The sequence below is a fragment of the Eumetopias jubatus genome, unplaced genomic scaffold (genome assembly GCF_037043125.1).
Source record: "Eumetopias jubatus isolate StellerSeaLion01/CBP00866 unplaced genomic scaffold, mEumJub1_p1.0 scaffold_5, whole genome shotgun sequence".
NCBI classification, from domain to species: domain Eukaryota; kingdom Metazoa; phylum Chordata; class Mammalia; order Carnivora; family Otariidae; genus Eumetopias; species Eumetopias jubatus.
The window spans coordinates 90,483,240-90,504,617 of record NW_028274811.1 but is presented as its reverse complement, the minus strand read 5'-3'; the positions used below and the strand labels follow the sequence as shown (position 1 = coordinate 90,504,617).

Genomic DNA, 21,378 nt, shown 5'->3' with positions numbered 1-21,378 from the left:
TCAGGGACATGAGATCAAGCCCCAAGTTCGGCTCTGCACTCAGCATGGAGTCTGCTTAGGAGTCTCTCTCTCCCTTTGCCCTTCCCCCCACATGCCTGCTATGTCTCTCTCTCTAAAAATAAATCTTTTTAAAAAAATATTTATTTATTTGAGAGAGAGAATGAGCAGGGGGAGCAGCAGGGAGAAGGAGAAGCAGACTCCCCACTGAGCAGGGAGCCTGACACAGGGCTTGATCCCAGGACCCGAGCCGAAGGCAGTTGCTCAACCAACTGAGCCACCCAGGTGCCCCTAAACATAAATCTTAAAAAAAAAAAACCTTATGAACTCTGCAACTTGGTTATTATGGATTTCAGAGCAGGCTTACTCCATTGAAATAATGGTTATTTTGAAAAGTGCATGGATTTGGATACCAGAGTCATTCAGCAAGACTAGTGATCTGGTAACTCAGTTGAAGAGTTTATCATCAGAGTTAAGTGATGTCCATACAGAGTAAGCTCTATGTGTGAAGCATGCCTACAAGTTTTTTGGGGGAAATTTAGGTTGTATTCATTAAAATATGATTGTTTTTCAACTTACTGTTTACTGTGTGTTGGGTCTTTCCAAACCCAGGATCAAGCCAGGGTTAGACAAGAGAGGCCTTCAGTGGATATTGAATGCATAAAGTAATTTTATTTGTGAATGAATGAATAAAAAGACTTGGAGAAATTTATTTTGATGAGGCTGAGACTATTTATAAACCTTAGCCTAGAGATTGAATTTTAAGTTATTTTCCTCCTAAGAAATTATTTCTGTCCCCTTTCAGGGGTCAATTAATGAATCAACATATATAATATGTAAAATAATCTCTTTAGAAATCACTCGTTTTTTTTAAGATTTTATTTATTATTTGTCAGAGAGAGAGAGAGAGCACAGGCAGGGGGAGCGGCAGGCAGAGGGAGCAGGAGAAGCAGGCTCCCTGCTGAGCAGGGAGCCCGTTGCGGGGCTCGATCCCAGGACCCTGGGATCATGACCCGAGCCAAAGGCAGAACCTTTGGTCTGCGCCCCACCCAGGCACCCCTAGAAATGACTCATTTAAATGCAATCTAATTCTCTAATAATTAATGATCCCAGATAGCCACATCCTGAGTTCATTGTAAGTGATTTTGTCTTTAAGTGATAAAGCCTTGACTATCTTCTGATAGCAAAGTGATGTCAGTCAACCACAGAAAACTTTTTAAAATCTCACTTTTTTTTCCTCTTACAAAAAATATTTTAATACCTTTAAAATACAAATTTCTCTATAAAATTACTCATGGAAAAGATTTTTAAGTCAGAATTAACACCTCAACTGATGAAACTTCAGGAAGCTCCTTACAGCTATTTAAGTATACAAGCAGGTCCCAGCCATTTCCCAGTCATGCCTCTGTTCTTGACTCTTAACAGCCTCTGTCCCTCTTTAGCACCCCCTGTTCCATCAGTTCAGATCATGAAAGCTGAATCTCTTGAACATCAGAAATGTGCCAAGATGATGTGGTGTAAACCATAACATTTTACTGTTGACCATCTGCAGTTATCAAACCAGCTGGTAACTGGCTCGTAAGTTCCTGCTGGGGAAGCTCTTCACTTAGTCCCCCTGTGGCTGTGATGCTCCACCCCTCCTGTCTCTCTTCATGGCCTCTCCGAATTTCGGAAGATGTTTCAACAGTTGCGCACAACTGTCAAAGCCTCAGGTAGACGTGCAAAGGGAATAGCCTCCCACTGAAGTCTTCTGATTCTCGACATGGCATCTTTCACTCGCTTCCGGTGTGGTAAAGCTGAGCAACTCACACATTCTTGAACACAGTCTTTGGTCTCCTGTGCAGTCTGTCCCTTTAAGGTATGGCATTTTTCCTTATCCATGCTACTTCTGCGATCCAAAGATATATATGTTGTTCTCTGAAACTTTTTTTTTTTTTTTGAGAGAGAGGAAGAGAGCATGAGCAAGGGGAGGGGCGGAGGGAGAGGGAAAGAATCTCAAGCGGACTCCACACCCAGCACAGAGCCCAGCATGGGGCTCCATCTCACCACCCTGAGATCATGACCTGACCCGAAATCAAGAGTTGGGTGCTTAACCAACTGAGCCACCCAGGCGCCCCTCTCTGAAACTTTCTTTTGAAACATTTTGGCTTCTTGATCATTCCTGCTGTCCCCAGTATGATCATAAAGTTGTACAACATAATGACTTCATCCAGTGTTCTCTGCAGAAATTCCTAGTTGATGAGTACCTGTTATAAAACTGCCAGAACTATGTGCTCAGCTCTGTTGGAGAACAACTCTCTCTAAAGGTGTCTGATCTTTGACCAGGCTCACCCTGGGCAGGGTGAGGGACCAAGCCCAGGAGCCGCAAACCTCCAGACAGCTGCACACTTTATGGCTGAACCAGACTGCGATGAAACCAAACCAGTTCCTTCCTCTCCCACCCCTGGGGACTTGCCTTCCTCTTCACAAAGGTGCCTGAAGTGGCTTTGGCACCCCCACCCTCTGGCCCAAATAGTTGCCCCCAAGTATGCAGGGACCAGTGCTGCCCACCAGCCAGTGGGCGCCCAGGACACAGTGATTTGACCAAGCAGTCAGGACCTGCCATGGCCCAGCCAGCAGGTGGAAAGGGGGCATGCCCCAGGGACCCCCCCACATGGTGGCAAAGGCCATGTGGGCACATTCGCCCTGAAGGTGGCTGTAGGGTCAGAGGCCCAGGTGAGCTTCAGCCTCCTCCCTCAGCCAGCTCCAGGTACAAAATGCAGCATGCCTGGGATGCTGATGGGAGGGGTCCCCAGCAGCACCTCAGCGCCCCCTCCTCCAGCAGCCTGACTCAGTGCACAAAGAGCTGCTGCTTGGTCCGCAATCAGAGCACCCAAGCTTGGGGATGGACAGGAGGGAGATGAGTACCCCAGGGCCTTGGTGGGACCACTCCTGGTCCCACTGTTTAATGTGGAATAGGACACAAATTTTTAAAAAAGAAAAAATGAAAGTAGGACTCCTGATTATAGAAACTGGTTGATTTATTTAGAGTTGAGAAAGTGAAGTGTGCTTGAAGGTTCATGCATGAAAAGGCTTGTCTAATTGAAACATGGGAGTCACAGTTAATAATTAAAATTTTACCTGGCTTGAGATCAGCTGTCTTTGTAAGAATGTTAATATGGCATTCCTGAGTAGGCTTTATGTTTTTGAAATTCGTAGAGGCAGAGACAGATGATCAAGGCTAGTTGGTATTTCGTATACCAGTATATAGCGTTATTTGAAATCCTTTCTAAGTAGGGAAAATAGTGCTGTATTAGTTTCCTAATGCTGCTATAACAAATAACCGCAAAGTTAGTAGTTGTAAAATAGTACATTAACCTATAGTTCTGGAGGTCGGAAGTCTGAAATGAGTCTGTGTTACTTTTGGAGGCTCTTTGCCTTTTCCAGCTTCCAGAGGCTGCCCACACTCCTTGGCTCACTGCCCCACATCACCCCAATCTCTGCTTGTCTCACATCTGTTCCTCGGACTCTGCCTCTCCTGCCCTCCTCTTTCTCTTGTAGGGGATCTTGTGATTACATCAGGCCCACCGGAATAAGCCAGGGTAGTTTCCCAGTCTCAAGATCCTTAACTTAATCACACCAACAAAGCCCCTTTGCCACAGAAGGTGACATATTCCCAGTGTGTGGGGATAGGATGTGCACATCTTGGGGAAGAGGCACTACTCAGCCTACCAGAGGTCCATACAGGGCCCATCGATGTATGCCTTCAGTGTTGAAGTTTGGTGGGCTTGGCCTGGAGTCTGAAGATCAGCCTCCTTCTTCTCTTGCTGGGTAGATAAGGGTTAGTTGGGAGCAACATCTCAGATTCTTACTTCCGTCTTCTATAAAAATGGTATGGTATTCATAGAGCACACTATCATGAGAACTGAGATAGAATGTTCTGCCACGGGCACATAAGTAGGGGCTTGCACTCTTAGGCAAGCATCTAGCCCAGTTCCTTGCCTGTAATACAAACTCCAAACATGTTGAGGTTCATTTCCCCCATCTCTCTCCTTTTTCTTTGCCTGTTAAGGAAAGACCTTGTGAGGCCTCCACAGCCCTCTTGCTCACGTGCTCCAGAGTCACCACAGGCTCCTTGTAGTGCAGAACTTCACAGTGTCAGTAGAAATGTTCGCATTAGAGGGAAAAAGAGGGCCTCAAAGAGACCAGTTCTGTGCGGGCATTAGTTGGTATACTTTGAGGGGAGCATGGCTAACAGAAAGTGGTAGAGGAGAAAGAGGGAAACTGGCAGACCAATGCCCAGGAGGGCAGTCCTGCTGTGGTCCTGCAGCTTTTCTTCTGCCACCGACACCAGTCACACCACCTGGGCGGGTTATCTGCCCCCCCACCCCCCCACCCCCCCGGGCCTCTGTTTCCTCATCTGTATGGTGCAGTTAAAAATGGTAGGTCTTTTTAAAGACCCTATCCAGCTCTTATGCAATTAGGACGTTTTGATTTTATAAAGTAACCAGGTTTTAAACCCAGGTCCTGTTTGTGGCAACTTGACCCAAATGTCGCTTTCTATTTCACAAATTGGAGATGGTCTGTTATGAAGAACTAGGATTCTGTGACTGCAACGTGTTAATTTGGGGGATGATGTATGTTAGGTGTAAAGGACAAGTAGTGATGGTGAGGGTTGTACTTGAAGGCAAGTAAGATTACTTGGTACTCAGTTTTATGAGAACAGTCTGTATCAGATATCTACCAGGGAACACGGTGATTGCTGAGGCCTGAGGAGCAGCATAGGCAGTCCAGAGAAACGCCAGGAAGGAAGCCGCTCCAGCTGCACATACAGCCACAGCCTGGTGCCCAGACTGCAGGAGGGCCGGGCCAGAGCGCCGGCACAGTCCCACGCCCGGCCTCTTGCTAGGCCTATGGAATCTGAACCTTGAGACAGGAGATAGTAATAGTCTTTGCAGAGGGACGTGTGATGTGTGTGTGCAGTCTCTCCCTACTTGCTACCACCATGGCTCAGAATTTTTAGAACTTGCAGAGACGACCATCTCTGCAGTGTCCCCCTCCCCTAGGCTGGCCCCTCAGGGTTGTATGCTCCTCTCTTCACTATCCCAACATGGGAGTCACCACCTACCAAGGTGTTCTTCCTTTTGGCCAGTTGGACTACGGAGAGGCTGTCTTGCAGGACACCATGCTCTCCTTGCTTTTTCTCCTGCTGGTCACTCCTTGTCAGCCTCCTTTGCTGTAACCCCACCTGCTGAATCCACTCCATTCCCTGTGGGGCACTAAGGAATCTCAGCAGGGCCCCAGGTCTCTGCAGACATGTCTAAAAACTACTGCTGTCCTGAATGAGAATTGGAGATTTTGTTTTGCTTTTTTGCAAGTGTTATAAATAACACATTTGACGTATTCTAATTCGAAATTTAGACATTTCTCATACAATGGTACAGCTACTTTGATGTACATTGTATTTCTTGTATCCCTGGACTTGATGCCCATGATGTTGATGTGTCCTAATTTGAAATTCAGATGTTTCTCTTACCACAGCTCAATCAGCCAAAACCCAGCAGGGACAAACCTGTAGTCCCACAAAGTCATGCTCATTGGTTTCTTGCATTGAGGGAGACCGCAGACCAGGGGAATAGAGTGTGTCTCGCCAACAAAGGAGGAGATAAAGCTTTCAGAGCATCTTGGAGAACAGTGGACTTTCAGGGAAGCTTTAGTGAAGCAATATTTTGATTGGCTTAAACCAGGGCTGGGTGTTGAGGTCTAGACTGTGATGTGGCCCCACTGCTCTGTTTCCTTGGAAATTACAAAGTTAAGAAAATTGTGGAATTGTCGTGTCCAGAACCTCCCTAATCTGAAGCTCCACACCTGTGCTGGAAATCCAGGCTCCTTTTCATTGTCCAGAGTGGGATGTTTCATTCTTTCTGTTTTGAATTCAAATAGCAAAGATTATAGAAGACACAATGTCTTGGTGACATAAGAAAGCAGTAGTCATCCAAAGTAGGGCAGTCTTATGACACTTTATAGCTGAGACCTTGGGGGCGATAGGGTTTCCCATTAACCTTACAGCTGGCTTTGTCCTTGCTTGTTATTCCAGCTGTGGCTTTATGAGTAGCAGGGCTGACTTTCTCAGTCTTACTGACCAGCTATTTCACAGGCACTGGATCCCTCACATCTCTTGTCTTAACATGCTCGAGTTTGATCCAGTGGGCTGTGATACTTACTAGTTTGAGATTTTGAGAAAGTATAAATGACAAGAGTGCCTAGCATCTGCACCTGGCATCTTAAGGTACCTAAGAACTTGAGAAGCACTAAAAAATAACTTCATGAAAAATGACCTGGAAAAGAAGGCTGCTATTCGAACTGATATTAGAAATGTAGGGAAGGGAAACAGGAATAAAAAAGCAGTGGTTTGAAGCCTTCACAGTGTTCGATCCTTCAGTCTGCTAGTGTCACACAGAGAGATCTAGTCTAAGGAGATCACCAGCTTTGAGGGAAAAGATCATAGACAAGGATACATTATTTATCATGGTGAAAAACTGAAAATAATTTAGACATTAAAGGTGTTGTTACATACCTAAAATGAATATTTAGTGCCATAGGGAGTGCTCATGAAGTAAATGCAAAAAAAAAAAAAAATCAGGAAATTACAATACAGAGTATGATATCAACTTTATTTTTTATTTATATGATATGTATAAAAAATGTCTGCAAGGCATTACCAAAACATAAAGGATGGTTATCTCAGTGTGGCTAAATTATCAAAGATTTTGGTTTTTTGTTCTATATTTTCTACAATAATACAGTGCAGTTCTAAAAATAAGTTTATATCACTCAGAGAAAGAAATTAGCTACTTTTGGGAAAACAGTAATGGTTCTTAGCTATAAAATAGGTATCACATGAGGGAAATGATACGCTACAGTGTTACTCATATTTGTGGGTTTGTCGGAATGTGTTTTTCCCACCATGTCCCTGTTGGATTGAGGAACATAAGTTTGCATTTTTGTTTGGTGGTTTATATGTTGAACAAGGCTGAGTGAATCTGAGTCTTTTTCTGATTGTGGAATTTTCAGCATGTAACCAATGCTTTTTGCATTATTAGTCACTTCTACCGGTAGAAATAACACAGTTAGTAGACCAGAAGGGAGTAGTAGTTTGGCGTCGGTTGTCGTACCCAGAAAAGGGGTTTCAAACTTCAGACCCTGTTACTGCTGATGTTATTTTTAACTTTTTCTATTTCTACTTTTTCTAGAGTATTTCTAGGCTTCCAAAAGTTAAGGAATGATGAAATACCATGTATCTATCTGGAGAAATATGTGGGAAATTATTGAAATTTGGTTAAGATCAGTTGGGATTTATGGACAGAGTAACTTTGGAGTTAGATTGTCTTTCTGCCATTTATAGCAAAGTTATTTTTATAAAGAGGAATGTACATAAATCTTTAGCTGGAAATTAATGTGACTATAGAGTTTCTAAAATGTGTAGCAACATTGTAAGTCTTGACTAGACTTGTCTTTTTGACCCTCTAGAGTCCAGGACGATGTCTGGAGAACTTCCACCGAACATTAACATCAAGGAACCTCGATGGGATCAAAGCACCTTTGTTGGGCGAGCCAATCATTTCTTCACTGTAACAGATCCCAGGAATATCCTGTTAACCAACGAACAATTAGAGAATGCAAGAAAAGTAGTGCATGATTACAGGTAACATAAATGATTATACTTTTTGATTAATACGGTAATAGGTCATCATGTTAACCTATTGTCTTTAAACCTTCACTTAGTGATTTTACAACTTTTTTTTTGCAATGGAATCCTCTTTACCAAAAAAAAAAAAAAAAAGGAGGAAATAGGAAGACGTGTTTTATCCCCTGAGGCTGAGCCTTAATGCAGATATCTGGGGTTCACAGTGACCTGAAAATAAGACAGCCATCCCTCCAACTCCTAGGTACCGATCTGTGAGGTCCCCTTTCCCAGTGCTCTGCCTCCTCCTCTCCAGTACGTCCCTGGGTCTGTAGCCCCCCGTGCATCTTTCTGTCCCCAAATGGAGATAACCTCATGCGGAAAGCAAGCTGTCAAGAATTAGAGTAGGTTGGTTGCTTCTGAAATAAAGCCTCAATGAACAAACCTCGCAGGTAGGAGCTCAGCTAGAAGGATGCTGGTGGCAGGTTTGTAGGTTTGGGTTGCAGTTCATCAATTCAGAGAGCCAGTCATGACATCAGAAGACAGATGCTCTAATAAGGCAGTGGTCACAGCCGTCTCCATAAAAGACCACATAAATATTTCAGGCTTTGTGGGCCACAGAGGGTTTCTGCCCCGTAGTTTTCTTTATTTTTTGTTTTTGTTTTTGTTTTTAGGTTTTTATTTTTTTTTTTTTTTAAAAACAATCCTTTTAAAAAATGAAAAGCCACTCTTTGCGAGTGAGGCAGACAGGCCATAGACACTAGTTTACAGCCTCCTGCTCTGGGGGAGAGTCAGCCACTAGCTGAGATCTGGAGCCGCGTGGGTGCTCTGCCACCTTAACACGCCGTGAGCAGCGCCCGTGTGGGGTGGGGGTGGGGGGGGGTCTTTGACGGTCACGTGGGAGGTTAGGGAAGGAACCAAGGGCAAAGGGCAGTCTGTAAAGTTGGTCGTCAAACACTGAGGCTGGCCAGATCTTAGCATGGGCCAGCACATCAGGAGAGGAGAGCCGAGCAACAGGACTTCTTGGAACCTTATGTGAAAGTACTGAAGAACAGGCAGAGGAAGAGCGAAGCGCATGTCAGGGATTCAGGAAAGGAAATGTTCAATGAATCTGGAACAAAAGACATAAAAAGGAGAGGTGCAGAGAAAAACACAGCAAGAGGAGTTGAGAAGAAGACATAACAACATTGCAAAGAAGCTAACACTGTAAGAGCAAGACGGGGGCAGTGGGCGGCACTAATGGCTCTGTGGAAAAGGAGAAACAAAGATGTGGAGAGTAAACCCGAGACCGTCCTCCAGTGGGGAAGAACAGATGTTGGCACACTTTTCCCACAGAGGGCCAGGTGGCAGATATTTTCTGCCTTGCAGGCCATACATTCTCTCTTGCATATTCTTGTTGCTTTTTGCTTTTTTTTTTTTTTATTTACAGTCCTCTAAAAATGTAAAAACGATTCTTAGCACAAGAGCCATTCAGAAACAGGCCATGGGCTATAGTTTGTCAGTTCCCAGTACAGACGTGGAAGTGGATTGGGGGTTGCCAAGAAATGAGGGAAAGACTCCAGAGGAGCTTGCAGGAATGTTTGGGGAGATGAAAGTATTCTACACCTTGATTCTGGAGGTGGCTACACCACTGTACTTTTTCCAAAGCTCATCAAATTGTACTCTTAAAATGGGTGACTTTTATTGCATTTGAATTATACCTCGGTAAAGCTGATTTAATTTTTTGAAAAAGAAGATGCTTCCCAATTCATTTGCAACACTGATACTCTAAATGACAGAAGTACACTGAAAGAATACAGTGGCCCATCTTGCAAATTAATAACGTAAAAATCCAAAATAAAATACTAGCACATCAAATCCAGCCTTTCATGAAAGTATGAACAAGTAGGATTTCTTCCAGGAATAAAAAGTTGATTTATTTTAGGCCATCTATCAATATAATTTATCAGATTGAAGCAAGAAAGTCACTCTTGATAGATGCCCAAAAGAAGGTTAAATTATCCATGTGTTTCTCAGAAAATAATTAATCAGCTAGGAATAATGTACTGTATTTCTTTAATATGGTAAAGAATACACATCCACATCAGCAGCCAGCATCCCACTAAATAATGAAACAGTAGAGCTGAATGAACTTCCCAGACAGTTCTGCAGAAAAGCCATCCTGTGGACTATTTCCCCCCAATACCAGAGCAGGAGAGAGAGAGAAAGAAAGCTAGGAAGGGAGGGAGGGAAGGGAGGAAGGGAAGGAGGAAAGAAAGAGGAGAGAAAGTGGCTTCCATAGTCAAATCTGGAAAAGTTTACAGCCCATTCTTTTTTTTTCCCTTAAGATTTTATTTTTAAGTAATCTCCACACCCAACATGGGACTTGAACTTACAACCCTGAGATCAAGAGTTGCACTGACTGAGCCAGCCAGGCGCCCCTACATCCTATTCTTAAGGGTGTCAGGGTGTCACATCCCATTTAATTCTGAAAAATTCCAAGAAGTATTAGAGTAAATAAAGCCGTTAGTCTGTTTTCCCAAACTTGAACATGGGCCTTTTTTCTTTCCCATAACACCTTATAACATCTAAGAACATGCCCCTAAAAATTTTGCTCTAGGAGGCATTCTCTTTAAAGTTAGAAGCAAGTCAGGGATACCTTTATCTTCACTATTGTATAACATTGTTCTGGGAGCCCTAACCAATTCAGTAAGACATAAAAAAGAAATAAGAGGGGCGCCTGGCTGACTTATCAGTGGAGCATGGGGTCCTGAATTTGAGCCATATGTTGAGTGTAGAGGTTGCTTAAATAAACTTAAAAAAAAGAAAGAAAAGAAGATGTACAAATCTTAAAAATGTGAGACAATTTCTTTCTCTTTCTTTTTTTTTTTTTCAAAAGATGATTTTCTCACCAATCAACTACCAGTGGAACAAATAAGAGAATATGACAAGTAGACTACACAAAAAGTCAGCAGTTTCCTATACATCAGCAGTAATCAATTAGACAATATTATTTTAATACCATTCATAAGACCAAATATATATATACACCTATATATAAAATATCTAGGAATACACTTACCCGGAAATGTGAAGCAGTTCCAAGCCCACTTGGGGGGGGGGGGGGTCATTAAAAGAAGCCTTTGATAACTGGAGCAACATGCAGTAAGTCTGGATAGAAAATCTTTTTTTTTTTTTTTTACGGATTTTATTTATTTATTTGACAGAGACACAGCAAGAGAGGGAACACAAGCAGGGGGAGTGGGAGAGGGAGAAGCAGGCTTCCTGCAGAGCAGGAAGCCCGATGTGGGGCTCGATTCCAGGACCCCGGGATCGTGATCTGAGCCGAAGGCAGACACTTAACGACTGAGCCACCCAGGCGCCCCTGGATAGAAAGTCTTAATATGGTAGAGGTGTCAGTTCTCTCCAAATCAATACAGTTTCACTCTAAATACAATTGTGCTCACCTATAAAATTGACAGAATAATTCTGAGCATTGTCCAAAAAAATAATGAGCATAACTCAAGGCACTTTTGAAAGAGGAGAGACCACTGTTCTAACAGGCATAGAATGGACTGTCAGTTGGAGGGTGGACATCGGCCCCACAAGGTGAAGATGGTGGGAAGTCCATAGAAAGCCCCAAAGCAAATAGAAAGCCCAGGAATGGACCTTCAACTCTATGGTCAACTAATCTTTGACAAAGCAGGAAAGAATGTCCAATGGAAGAAAGACAGTCTCTTCAACAAATGGTGTTGGGAAAATTGGACAGCCACATGCAGAAGAATTAAACGGGACCATTTCCTTACACCACACACAAAAATAGACTCCAAATGGTTGAAAGATCTAAACGTGAGACAGGAGTCCATCAAAATCCTAAAGGAGAACACAGGCAGCAACCTCTTCGACCTCAGCCGCAGCAGCTTCTTCCTAGAAACATCGCCAAAGGCAAGGGAAGCAAGGGCAAAAATGAACTATTGGGACTTCATCAAGATAAAAAGCTTCTGCACAGCAAAAGAAACAGTCCAAAAAACCAAAAGACAACTGACAGAATGGGAGAAGACATTTGCAAATGACATATCAGATAAAGGGCTAGTATCCAAAATCTATAAAGAACTTATCAAACTCAACACCCAAAGAACAAATAATCCAACCAAGAAATGGGCAGAAGACATGAACAGACATTTTTCCAAAGAAGACATCCAAATGGCCAACAGACACATGAAAAAGTGCTCAACATTGCTTGGCATCGGGGAAATCCAAATCAAAACCTCAATGAGATACCACCTCACACTAAAATTAACAAGTCAGGAAATGACAGATGTTGGCGGGGATGTGGAGAAAGGGGAACCCTCCTACACTGTTGGTGGGAATGCAAGCTGGTGCAACCCCTCTGGAAAACAGTATGGAGGTTCCTCAAACAGTTGAAAATAGGGCTACCATACGATCCAGCAATTGCACTACTGGGTATTTACCCCAAAGATACAAATGTAGGGATCCGAAGGGGCACGTGCATCCCAATGTTTATAACAGCAATGTCCACAATAGCCAAACTGTGGAAAGGGCCAAGATGTCCATCGACAGATGAATGGATAAAGAAAATGTGGCATATATGTACAATGGAATATTATGCAGCCATCAAAAGGAATGAGATCTTGCCATTTGCAACGACGTGGATGGACCTGGAGGGTGTTACGCTGAGCAAAATAAGTCAATCAGAGAAAGACATGTATCATATGACCTCACTGGTATGAGGAATTCTTAATCTCAGGAAACAAACTGAGGGTTGCTGGAGTGGGGGCGGCGGTGGGAGGGATGGGGTGGCTGGGTGATAGACATTGGGGAGGGTATGTGCTATGGTGAGTGCTGTGAATTGTGTAAGACTGTTGAATCACAGATCTGTACTTCTGAAACAAATAATGCAACATATGTTAAGAAAAACGAAAGAGAAGAAGATAGCAGGAGGGGAAGAATGAAGGGGGGTAAATTGGACGGGGAGACAAACCATGAGAGATGATGGACTCTGAAAAACAAACTGAGGGTTCTGGAGGGGAGGGGGTGGGGGGATGGGTTAGCCTGGTGATGGGTATTAAAGAGGGCACGTTCTGCATGGAGCACTGGGTGTTATGCACAAACAGTGAATCATGGAACACTACATCACAGACTAATGATGTAATGTATGGTGATTAACATAACAATAAAAATTTTAAAAAATTAGAAAAGGGGGGAAAAAAAAAGAAAGCCCCAAAGCCACACCCAGCATTCAAAGAATCTCAATCCATGATGACTATAGCATTTAAATCTTGGTGTTAGGGTGGCAGAGCAGCCAATGGAAAAGTCAAGTTAAGCAAGTTTCACACTTTCATATCTTAAGATAAATCCCAAATAAATTAAAAACCTCAGTGACAAAACAACCAACAACAACAACAAAAACCCTGTTACTAAAGTGCAAGACGTAGAGGTGAATATTTGTATGACCCTGAAGTGGGTCAGGCCTTTCTAGTCAGCGACTTCGTTTGTTCCTACCTGACTACATCAAGATAATCACGTTCAGGGGAGCAGCTAACAGAGCTAACAAGATTAACCCACAGCAGGGCAAGTTTCCGTGGGATCCGCTTAAACCGTGAGGGCGCTGCCACCACTGACAATCAACAGACATGCTTAAGTAGAGAAAAGGACAAAAGGCGTCTTTACAGCCTCAATATTTTACATAACTCTTGTCTCAGCAAATGGACTCCTTTGTTTCTGATTAATCTTGGATGCAGGGGAAAGATTTATTTATAAGGAGATTGACTTCCTCATCCTTTACAAACGGAAAAGATTAGAAGCAATTAAAGTGCCCAACAATAGGGATTGGGATAATCTATTTTACAGTCATCGGTGGAAGACTGGAGCATTTAAAAGGATGATGTGTTAGTTTCCTAAGGCGGCTATAACCAGTTACCACCAACTGAGTGGCTTCAAACAACGGAAATTTGTTCCATTGCCGTTCTGGAGGTGAAAGTCTGAGACCACGGTGTTGAGAGAGCCATCTCCCTCTGAAGGCTCTAGAGGAGAATCTTTCCTCCCCTCTTCCTGCTTCTGGTGGCCTGAGGCGTTCCTTGATGTTCCTTGACTTGGAGCTACATTATTCCAATCTCTGCCTCTGACATCGCAGGACCTTCTTTGTCTGCACGTGGCTGGCTTATAAGGGCACTGGTCATTGGATTTAGGGCTCACCCTCATCAGCATGACCTCGTTTTAACTATTATATCCACAAAGACCCTGATTCCAAATAAGGTCACATTCTGAGGTTCTGGGTGGATGTGAATTTGGGGGAACACTATTCAACCCAGTACAGGTGATACAGAAGAAGTTCTAAAGATACAGAAAAGCGTTTACAGAATATTACTCATTTTAAAGAGGTGGTCATAAAGCAACAGGTATGGTGTTTATAGGGATCCTAAGTGGCATATACAGATCCTGCAAGACCGTGGCTGTGTCTTCACAAAACAGTACCAGTGGAAATGAGTAGTGAAAGGCTTGAATGATTTTAATTGCACTAATGAATGTCTGTATTTTCTAAATTTTTAGCAATAAACATGTGTTTCTTTGATAACAAGATAAAATAATGAGCCTTTCTAATCTAGGGTTTCAAACTGTAGGTATAATTAATTAATGTTCTTGATTGCCACAGCTTTTGTCTAATTGGTTGAAAATATTATAGAGTTTGCAAAGTTCAAAATACATTTTTAAATATGTCATTTAAAACAAGGAATGGGAGGCTGAAACTTTGAAATATCAAAGTTGAATACTTCAAGATATTTTTGGTTTTCAGAATTACAGACCAGTTGAGATACATGGGTTTGAAATGTTCATTGTGTTTACTGTCTCTTGTGTCCCTAAAATTTCACTGCAGGCACAGTTAGGTAAGGGTAAACTTAAAAACTGTCTAGCTACACGTCTCTAGAGCACCGGTGAGCTATTGGAAATGAACAGTTCCCTTGTTATTTCTTGTTTCCCTAGGCAAGGAATTATTCCTCCAGGTCTTACAGAAAATGAATTATGGAGAGCAAAGTACATCTATGATTCAGCGTTTCATCCCGACACAGGTGAAAAAATGATTTTGATAGGAAGAATGTCAGCTCAGGTTCCAATGAACATGACCATCACAGGTTGTATGATGACATTTTATAGGTAAGTCATGGAAATGTAACAACAGTTCATTTTATATGACAGAGCTTAAAGTACATTTTTGTGTGTAAATAGTTTTATTGAAATAAATGTCATTTCACATTGAGTTCCATTTTATATAAATGTCCCAACTCTAGGGGGTTGCTTTAACTTTTCCCGGTGCTAAATAAATACTATTCTCTCTGTCGTTCAAAAGGAGAGAGACTGATTTTTTCCTCTAACTCTTAACTTCCAAAAGAAAATGAGATGGAGAAAGAAAATTTTAAAAGTCTCTAAACATTCTCTTTTAAATCCATTCATAAGTCACAGATGTAAGTGTAGATGTAGCCGTAGACGCAGACGTGCAGGCTTGCACGTGCCATAAGGAGGAATCAGGACTACTTCACCTGCAGACAGCTGGCTTTTTTCCCTAAGAGAAGGGGCCTGACGTTTGTTGAGTGCCTACTGTATGCCAGGCTCTCTGCAGATTTAAGATCAGATTTAAGGAGGATGACTTGATTCTCACCATAGCCCTTTGAGCTTGTGCTTATCCATATCCAAAGAAGGAGATGTTGAGGATCAGAGGGTGCACATCGGCCCCGCCCCTCAGGTTCCAAGCTTTCGACGCAGAACGCAGGGTCTTTGACCTAGCGCTCTCCTTCCGCAGTCCATCTCCTCTGTGGTTACTGGTGTTCACATTTTCTGTTCTGCACAGCGGCTAGGTCACAGACGATGGCCGGTGTGTGACGGATCGCTCTGTTTTAGGACGACGCCGGCCGTGCTGTTCTGGCAGTGGATTAACCAGTCCTTCAATGCCGTGGTCAATTACACCAACAGGAGTGGAGACGCCCCCCTCACTGTAAAGTAAGACTGTAAGAGTTCATCGTTCTGTACACTTGCCCAGTGTGCATTTCATCCGGTGGTGTATAAACTGTTGATACTGGTCAGAACATCGTGGGGCATATTTTCCAGTAGCGTTTCTTCTCCTCCCTTCCCATCAAGATGACCGTCTTGTCCAGCCTGCCTTCACAGACATGACTCTTGCCGTTAGGGACCCTGGTAGGCGGATTTGTCTCCCACGCCCTCAGGCTCCGCATGCAGAACACAAGGTGGGCAGTTGAGGGCCGGGCCGTGGCAGACGACAGGCTGTGCCCCTGTCTACCCTGAGCCTGGGGCCAGGTAACAACATCAAAAGTAGCAGCATCAAGAGTGTGATCTCTGCAGAAACCAAGGGGACTTTTATTTAGGATTTGTCTTTAAAGAAGCCATCTATAGAGCCAAACAGAAGGTGAATAGGTTTAAAATGTTGCCTCCTGTAAAAAACTCTTTGGACTGGCTGAAGTGATTAGTGAACCAAAACTTTCAGCTCAACTTGGAGAATACTTCAAAGTGTTTTCTTTTTTGTCACTTTAAATGGCCTCTAACAGTCCATAGTGTTCTCTTGTCACCATATGGAACAAAGGTTGTGGAAATCTGCCACCGCAGTGTTTATCACACCTTCATTTCTTCCAACCCTTTGAATTAAAACTTATTTTATTTATTTGTATTTATTATTATTATATTTTTTTAGAGAGACAGCATGCAAGGCAGGGGTACGAGGTAGACAGAAGTAGAGGGATGGAGAACCTCAAGCGGACTCCACACGCAGCACAGAGCCCAACGCGGGGTTCGATCTCACGACCCTGAGATCATGACCTGAGCCAAAATCCAGAGGCAGATGCTTAACGGACTGAGCCAGCCAGATGCCCCTAAAACTTAATTTAGACAGCTGTGCCTAACTGCCTGTTGCAGATGGGACTTTTAGTATTTCGATACAATAAGTTATAATTTTAAGAATAGCAGTATGGCAGTTTTACTTCCAGTATGTGTATTTATATTTTGAGAAGTACTTTTTATTTAGGTAGACATGCTGCCCACGCTTAGGCCAAGATGCTGTTCCCTGCATGCTCACAGCCCCTCGGTCCCCTCCCCCCACCAGCACCTCCTCCCTACAGCTGCTGCTGAAGCTGCTGGTCGGCTTGCCTGTGAGGAAGGCCACTCTGCCCAGGGCCGCTTGCTTCCCGTCTGCATTTGGCCGTTTGTAGAGTGATAATGAGTGTTGTTTTGTGGGCTCTCCCTTCTTAATCATGCTCTTTCACATCGTCCCCTCGTTTCCTCAAAAAATGTCGAACCCAGGTTTCCTGACGTGCACCTGTTTTTCATGCACTATTCTTTCTTTTCAGTGAACTGGGAACAGCTTACGTTTCCGCGACAACTGGTGCTGTGGCAACAGCTCTAGGACTCAACGCATTAACCAAGGTACTCGGATTTTCATTTCCCTAGCAAGGCTTCTTAATTTGCTCTCATCCGCCTGGCTCAAGTCTCTTGATTATTTCTCAAAATAGTTCAAGTCCTAGGACTTTCTTATTACCATCATTATCTTTGCCTGCCTATCTCAGTTGGGTCTTCCAGTGAGTTTCAGAAAGGCTGTCACCAGCACCCTCTGCCAAGCCCCTGGCCTGTCCCTGGCACTGCATCTTACGTGCCCAGTGCTCCCCAACCCTGGCTGCCCACTAGAGGCTGTGTGCCGAGGAGTGTGCCCACACCCACACCCACACCTCTGGAGAGGTGGAGACGCCAGCGCCTGAACTCAAGACCCTGCGACTCCAAAGCCCCCCAGTCTGTCAGCCAGGCCAGTCTGGCTGACGTCTGGGAAGCATGTCTTGTCCCAGTACGCCCGTGCTGGAAGTCGACAACCACCACCAGGGAACAAGTTTTGAAAGTACCCTTGGCCTGAGTTTCCATACAAAAGAGACTGTGTTTTTAGCAGTTTTCAAGGAGAAATAAGTATTTGCGTTCAGTAATCCGGGCAAAGTAAAATAATGCTTTTGGGATTTTTTTTTTTTTCTGCAGCATGTCTCACCACTCATAGGACGTTTTGTTCCCTTTGCTGCCGTAGCTGCTGCTAATTGCATTAATATCCCATTAATGAGGCAAAGGTAAGATTCATATGCAGTCTTAGAAAGGACTGGTGCTTGACAGTAGAGTCTTAAAATAATTAGTTGTGTTGAAACTTTTAACAGTTCATTTTAATATTTACAGATGGAATTATGTGGGACCTGGGTTTGCTTCAAAGTAATCTGGCGTGGGCACAGGGATGGGTCCATTAATGAAACAAGCTTAGCCATGAGTTGCTAATTATTGAAGTAGGCTGATGAGTATGTGGGGGGTTAGAATACTCTTTCTACTTCTGTGTAATAAAAAGTTTAAAACATATATCTCAAACTAACATTTAGTTGTTGTAGAGCTAGGCAAAGAAGGTCTATGCACAGAAAGTTTATTCTCTAAAATAGGTACCCCCACCACCCCAGAACTGTCTTACTGGGTTTAAAATATTAATCTACATTTTTGGAAGTATTTTATAGAACTGACAGAAATTAAAAGAGAAGAAAGAACAAGAAAAAGCATTTTGGAATGGATAACAAAAAACGGTAACAATAGGAGCTATAAATTTTAGTGTTAGTAATCGCTTCTCGGCCTTTTGGCTAAGGTCAAGTGTAATTTTAGTGTTAGTAACTGGCATTAACTATCCAGTGGTGCCATATACTAGTGATTCCTGGGTCAGTATAGTTAATTTACTTAGTAATGCCATGTATTATATTTGTCTTTCGTTTGGGAAGTTGCTCAGATTTGCATGTGAGCATAGAAATTAGCCTTATCTTTAAGTTAGCATATTCACCCTTTGAATTATATTGTTATTAAGAAATGCAACACTTTTTTTCATGGAGTTTACTAGTGTTATTTTCCTTTTTTTTTTTTAAGATTTATTTATTTGAGAGAAAGATGGAGAGTGAGCAGGGGGAGGGGCAGAGGGAGAGGGAAAAAGAATCTCCAGCAGACTCCGCACTTGATCCCACAACCCTGAGATCACCGCCTGAGCTGAAATCAAGAGTCGGTTGCTCAACCGAGGCTCCCCATGTTACTTTACTTTTGTGCCTACCACACAAGGATTAGACTTTGTTCGTGGTATTTAAAAATAGACCTGTTAGGGACACCTGGGTGGCTCAGTCGGTTAACCATCTGCCTTTGGGTCAGGTCATGATCCCAGGGTCCTGGGATGGAGTCCCATGTCGGGCTCGCCTGCTCCTCTCTCTCCCTCTGCCCCTCCCCACTGCTCGTTCTCTCGCTCTCAAATAAATAAAATCTTTAAAAAATAAAAATAGACCTGTTAGTGCCAAAACTGACACTCAAGCGGGTGTTTGGATTCAGTAGGGACTTGGTCTTCCATAGCACAGTGCTGTTTCCAGCGGTTTCATGAAGGTATCTGTGAACTTCTTTGCCTGTGTTTTGCTCGACAGGGAACTCAAAGTTGGCATTCCTGTGACAGATGAGAATGGGAACCGCTTGGGCGAGTCGGCCAATGCTGCAAAACAAGCCATCACACAAGTAGTTGTCTCTCGGATTCTCATGGCAGCCCCGGGCATGGGTTAGTAGCTCTTTGTCACCGAGCCCTGTCCATAGTCTGAGGGGCGGGAAGCCACGGCGAAACTTAAGCAGGGGAGTGGTGTAATCCTTGGGCTTTAGTGGCATGACATCGGGGGCTGTGTCAGGAGCAGAGTGAAGAGGGCCAAGAGTGATGGTTGGAGACTGGCCAGGAGGCTGGCATGCTACAGCAGGCCAGTGATGGGGCTGGTTTGGACCCGGGCGGTGACAGTATGGGCAATGAGAACTTGAAGGCAAAGAATTTGATTTTCGTAAATCTTGAGAAGAAACTTCTAAAGGTTCTTGAATCAGAATAATTTCTACTGAAGATTTATTTGAATCGATTAGAAACCCTTGGAATACAAACCAGGTTGGGTTGGTTAGAGCAGCTATTAAGATGTATGCCAAGCTTCTACTCAGTTTTGTCCTTAGGGCTTGGAGTCACCATGACCCATGGCCAAAATCTGCATTGTATGTAACCCACTCCTAGGGCTTCCTAGATCCACCCTTAGACCAAAGGCTGAGAGAAGATTCTCAGACTTACTCAGGAACCCGGGCCTGGGAAGTCTAGTGCTCTTTACAGAAAAAAGTTGAAATTAGTAGGATTAATTTCATCATCTAAGCTGAATGCAAAATGCACTTGGCTGGGTGGCTCAGTTGTTAAGCGTCTGCCTTCGGCTCAGGTCATGATCTTGGGGTCCTGGGATCGAGTCCCGCATCGGGCTCCCTGCTCCGCGGGAAGCCTGCTTCTCTGTCTCGCACTCCCCCTGCTTGTGTTCCCTCTCTCGCTGTGTCTCTCTCTGTCAAATAAATAAAATCTTTTAAAAGAAAGAAAAAGCACTTGGCTATTAACCAAGCTCTCAAAAGAAGCACACTTAATCGGTTGTTGTCAGGTTGTCCTGCTAATATCTTTTGTTGTCTGTAAGTTCCTTTTGTCATTGTGAATCTCATCAGCGTACAAGTAGGAGTAGGGACATCATAGTGGCGTCAGTTACAACCCCAGGTAATTCAGAGTATCCGATTTAGCCACCGTTAATTGATTGAACAAAGAAACCCCTTGGCGTCCTCATGAAACAGCGGTACATGCTGTGGGAGTGGGTGCACTGTGGGAACCAGACACAGACGGGGGTCCCCAGGGTCTGGCGCCAACACGCCCACCATGCCCAACTTCCACACCTGCCTACATCAGGCTTGCAACTCCGGCCTCTGCCCGGCATTTGCTTTTGGTTTGGGTTTTGTTCTTTCTCATTTTGAAATCTGAGGTTCCCCTTTGGAGCTCAGCAAGCCCAATGGATCTATTTCTGGAGGCTTGGTTATTTTAAACATTATTTAGTCCCAGAGAAGAAACACAGCCTTTCTGTCCCAGTGGAATCTATAGAGGTAATTGCCATATGGAAGTGGTTGATGTGACAGTTTAGTCTGATAGAAATTGTGAGTAAATAATAAATGAACTACCACTACCCGAGGAGTTATGTACATTATTGTCTCCAACCATCACAGCCAGTTTGATAGAATTCTCCCCATTTTATCGATGAGGAAAACAGAAAACTGAAGCTCAGAGAAGTTAGGTAACTTTTCTTCCTCAAGGCATGAATCTTTTTCTTAAGGCAGAATCTTTCTACTGGACTCCATGTGGGATGGATGCCTGGGGGAGGTGGCATTTGTTTAATTAGCACAGAGGGGGAAAGTTTCTGATGTTTGTACTGCTACATATTTAAAGTTAAATGTAAAGTTCTCTTCCAGATTATAAAATTTTCTGGCTGGTAATGAGCATTACATTGTTTTTAATTTTTTTTAATGCTGAAGTATTTTAAAGAATTATTGCAAATAGTTTCACTCTGCCAGTGTGAAAATAGCCTAAAAGTGATGTAAGCCTTTTGTAAAATGGTTAAAAAAGATGTGAGCTGAAAGTAAATCTTAAAGAAAGATTTAAGTGGGTGTGTCTTTACTTGCAGCCATCCCTCCATTTATCATGAACACTTTGGAGAAGAAAGCCTTCCTAAAGGTAAGCAAGCCCCAGTTCTATTAATCTTTGTCTCAATGCTTTCAGTTCCTTTTCAGACTTCAAACAATACAGAATATTTCCTACACAGTGAGTAAAGAATCTGAAGGCCATTGGCACTTGGGCA

General features: G+C 43.4%; 1 protein-coding gene and 1 pseudogene across 2 annotated transcripts in view; one reads left to right on the top strand and one right to left on the bottom strand.

The window, feature by feature from the left end:
* Positions 1-21,378, top strand: part of SFXN1 (sideroflexin 1) — a 40,030-nt gene that overhangs the window by 5,234 nt on the left and 13,418 nt on the right. Inside the window, exons 1-8 of one of the 2 annotated variants that reach the window (XM_088023468.1) lie at positions 1,585-1,855; positions 7,507-7,681; positions 14,642-14,812; positions 15,554-15,652; positions 17,011-17,086; positions 17,681-17,766; positions 19,126-19,253; positions 21,205-21,254. In XM_088023468.1, the coding sequence (XP_087879594.1) occupies positions 7,518-7,681; positions 14,642-14,812; positions 15,554-15,652; positions 17,011-17,086; positions 17,681-17,766; positions 19,126-19,253; positions 21,205-21,254 (774 nt within the window). In that variant the 5' untranslated portion in view covers positions 1,585-1,855; positions 7,507-7,517. Of the gene's footprint in view, positions 1-1,584; positions 1,856-7,506; positions 7,682-14,641; positions 14,813-15,553; positions 15,653-17,010; positions 17,087-17,680; positions 17,767-19,125; positions 19,254-21,204; positions 21,255-21,378 lie in introns of those variants that run through there. The other variant, XM_028102740.2, reaches the window with a different exon arrangement.
* LOC114208598 (nuclear transcription factor Y subunit beta pseudogene) lies at positions 1,489-3,730 on the bottom strand (annotated as a pseudogene).